The following is a 4141-nucleotide window of genomic DNA, read 5'->3' as shown; positions in this document are numbered from 1 at the left end:
TCATTTTTAATTGTGAGCTCATGTTTGACTAAGGTAAATCTTTGGGATACTTGAAACCTATCAGATATTTGCCACAACAAGGTATATTGGGCATGTTAGAACAAGAGAGATTTATTGTTTTATGGTTCTGAAGGCTCAAAGTATGAAATCAAGGTATTTGGAGGGACCACACTCTTCCTGCAGACCAAGGGAGGGGTGTGTTTTAACTTGTGGTAGCTTCAGACATTCCTTGGCTTATAGCTGTCCATCTTACACTTGTATCTCTCTTCACTTCATCTTCCCTGGGTGCTTGTCTGTCTCTGTGTCTGGATTTCCTTGTTATGACTTACCTCACTTTGATTATGTCTGTAAAGACACCGTCTCCAAATAAGGTCACAATGGACATCAGGGAGTTGGTGCTTCAACACGTCTTCTTCAGGAATACCATTTACCCCATATCAGGGCAGTACCACCTGGAACAATGTTAGATGAATTTCTCATTGCAGGGTTTCCCAGACTATGAGATTAGCATAAATTTCAACTCCTGGTCCCTGGTCCCAGGGATATCTACCTCCTCCTGTTCCAGTTTCTTCTCTCTCTCTCTCATCTTCTTTTCTTTTCCCTCTCTCACTTTCTTTATACACACACAATATATTGTGTGTCAGAGTCTCACTCTCTTACTGCTTCTCTTTCTTTTCTTTACTAGGCTTTTCACTAGACAGAAAAGTTATCTTATTTTCCAAGATACATTTTTTCAATCTTTCCACAATGATGTTGTCCTTGTTTTATTTCAGGAACTCCCTACATTATGTGGAGTAAAGAGCTTGTCCCTATTGTCATGAATAACCCTTAGATCTTCAATGCTTTAGATTCTTAATTTTAGGAAATACACTTGGAGCAGCTCCAATATTCTGGATTCGTGATGACTCTTTCATTGGTGGCCTCTGTGTTTTTCTTTTATTGTTATGCAAGCTGTTACTCATTTGAGGGGCTGTCTTTTGGGGTCCGTCTAGCATTTGTGATGTTTTGTAATGAAAGGAGTTTTTGGAGTGATACTCCTAAAACCCAGAATTGATCCTGACACACTTCTGATAGAATCTCTTCCAAGATTTCTCTATTGCCTCAGGACATGCTTGCCGCTACTCCTGACACCTGTGGTCCTTCATGACCTGTCCTTGCCCAGATCCCCGAGTGTCCCTTTCTGTTTCTTTCCTGCAAGTTCAACCCTCTGGCTATAACCCTGAACTTTATCCTCCCTCACAATGCCAAGTTCTCCTCTCTAGACTTTCCACATGGAAGTGATGGTGGGGTTCAAACCATCCATTTGAAATGCTTAGTACAATGCCTGGCATTGATCAGAGTGCAATAAATATTAGTAATTAGCAATAATGGTAAAAAATGGTGATAATAATAATACAATGTTTATCTTTCTCATTCTGAAATCTTCAAGGACATTAGGCTCTCCTGGACTTTTTTTCTTTTCTTTCTTTTTTTTTTTTTTAGAGACAGAGTCTCACTTTGTTGCCCTCGGTAGAGTGCCATAGCATCACAGCTCACAGCAACCTCCAGTTCTTGCCTCAACCTCCCAAGTAGCTGGGATTATAGGCACCTGCCATAATGCCTGGCTATTTTTGTTGCAGTTTGGCCGGGGCAGGGTTTGAACCTGCCATTCTCGGAATATGGGGCCAGCGCCCTATTCACTGAGCCACAGGGGCCGCCCTCTCCTGGAAGTTTTATTCATTTGGAAAAAACAATTCCCTTAGTGCAATGGTCCTCAGCCAGGACAGTTTTTCCCCTCAGGGGAAGTTGGGAAAATATGGAGGTATTTTTGGTTGCTACAACTAAGAGGGTGGGTGCTGCTGGTATTTAGTGGGTAAAGGCCAGAGAGGCTGCTCAACATTCTGCAACATACAGGACAGCACTCCAGTCTCCTATCAGGACCACACACCAAGAATGATGCTCCCCCAGTGTCAGCATTGCCAAGGTGCAGAGAACCTGCCCAGGAGTCTGTGCATCCCAGGCTGAGATGCTTTTAAGGGAGGGCCCAAGAAGGTACTAAACTCTCAGCCTGTGTCTGAACTTATTGGATCCAACCTGTGGAAATAAACAATGACCACCCAAATGAGGACAAGCAAAGGCTATTTCTTCAGTGATGGCTATAGTATAGCATAAGGGAGTCAGCCACTATTTGCATTTGGCTTAGATCCAAAGGCAGGCAGAAGAGTGGAAATCTTAATAGTGGAAAAAAAGAGAATGCTTCAGGCAGACCTGATTGAGGTTGTTGGCATGGGGAAGCTGCAGGGTGTAGCTAATTCGAAGCAGGCTATCCTGTTTGATTGGTTGGGAGAGCACATGGGCTCCCTCCCATGGCTCTTAAGTTGGAAGCAGGAATAAGAATTAGGGAAATTGTCTGTTATTAACCAAGACCTGCTGCTTGTCTGGGGATGACTGGTGTAGGGGTCATTGATAGTCTCTTGAGCTGGTGCTATGGATTCTCTTTCTATAGACGGCTGGTCATTGTCCATTTGCACGTTGAGTCTCTCAGTCTTTTCTGCTGCACTTTGTAGGTCAACTCCATCCTCCTGACCTGGGCCTTGTACATCCTGAGGCAGAAGCTTTCCAGCGTCAATGCTGAAGTGTCAACACTGAAAGACACCAGGTACTGCCCTCCTTCCTCTCTGCTCCCTTTCTACTTTCCATTCCTTCTTCCCACAAAAGCTCCTTGTGCCCCTTTTGTATGCTGGATCCTGTGCCCAAGACAGAGGTGATGAGGCTTGTTAGATCAGAAGGCTCAGACTTCAGCTCTGCTTCCTAATAGCTGTGTGACCTTAGGCAAGTTACATAGCCTCTTTGAAGCTCAATTTCCTCATCTATAGAATAAGGACATTAATAAATACTGCTTACTTCATGTGGCTTATGAAGCATTTAGCACATTACTCAAAACAGTGAGTGTGTCGCATCTCTTAACTACAGTAGAACCTCCACAGCTGATGTGCTCCCTAGTGCACTGACCACCTCCTTAAGGTGACTAATTTTCATAGACCAGACATGCACCACGTGTACATATCAGTATAGTAGGCCTAGTTTCTTATAACCAGTTTGTTACAGTGCCTTGGGTGGTCTGTTGCGACCACATAACTTACAGAGTTTCTACTGTATTTCTAAAGTTTCTAATTCTTCTCTATGCATACTTATGTTGCATATTTATAAGAAACAGGGGCAATGCCTGTGACTCAAAGGGGTAGGGCGCCGGCCCCATATGCCAGAGGTGGTGGGTTCAAACCTAGCCCTGGCCAAAAACTGCAAAAAAAAGAAAAGAAAAGAAAAGGGAAGAAACAGAATCACACCATTTTTTATAATTTTTATCATAATAAAATCATTAAATTTTATCACTTAACTAGAAATTATTCTCAAAAAATTATTTTGCATAGCTTTTCAGTGTAAGAATGCAGCCCAGTGTATCCTAAGACATGTAAATCATCTTAGTCATGGACACAGAAGTTACTTCTGTGTTTTTTAATTATAAACGATACTTCCTTGAATACTCTTGCAGGTAAATCCTTCTAAATTGTGGTTATTTAATTACGACACCGTAGGCAAAACTGCCTGAATAAAGGGTAGTTTGGATTGGAATGCTTTTAGTATGTGGGTGTGTGTGTGTACACACATATGTATATATGCACACATATATCTTTCAAATTGGTTTCTAGTACATTTTTTTCCAATTATGAGGGTGCTATTTTATGTATTTTATGCCAGTACTGGAGTTTATTGCTATTTTTGGTTTCATTTGACAAATATATATTGTTCTACATTTTACCTTTTCCAAATGATATATAGTTAATCTCCTATCAATACTTGTGGCTCATAGCAACTAAAAAATATGCTTACCTTGTGTCAGATACTGTTCTAAGCACCTTAAGGGTGATGCTTTCTCACCATCTACTGTGTGGAACAAGTTTATCATATAGGTGTTGTATCATTGTAAGTATATCAAAGTGAGAAAACTGATGCCAGTGAGGTTAAATAACATGCTAAGGCCACAGTGTTAGTGGATAGACCAGGAGAATTAGAAGGCAGGCCTTCTGACCCAGAGCCTGTACCTCACCTACTATAGGATATAGCCACTCAGACTATTTTTTAAAATGTCTTTATAATCTTT

General features: G+C 41.4%; 1 protein-coding gene across 1 annotated transcript in view; it reads left to right on the top strand.

Moving 5' to 3' along the window:
• Nucleotides 1-2714, top strand: part of LOC100941651 (adhesion G protein-coupled receptor E1-like) — a gene marked incomplete at its 3' end in the record, with an annotated part of 59659 nt that extends 56945 nt beyond the window's left edge. Inside the window, exons 22-23 of the mRNA XM_023509131.1 lie at nucleotides 774-789; nucleotides 2547-2714. Of these exons, the coding sequence (XP_023364899.1) occupies nucleotides 774-789; nucleotides 2547-2714 (184 nt within the window). The remainder of the gene's footprint in view (nucleotides 1-773; nucleotides 790-2546) is intronic.
• Between the last annotated feature and the right edge of the window lie 1427 nt (nucleotides 2715-4141).

This window comes from Otolemur garnettii, unplaced genomic scaffold (assembly GCF_000181295.1).
Source record: "Otolemur garnettii isolate 467f Iridium unplaced genomic scaffold, OtoGar3 scaffold00388, whole genome shotgun sequence".
NCBI classification, from domain to species: domain Eukaryota; kingdom Metazoa; phylum Chordata; class Mammalia; order Primates; family Galagidae; genus Otolemur; species Otolemur garnettii.
Note: the sequence above shows the minus strand (reverse complement) of the source record. Positions and strands in the feature narration are given on the sequence as shown.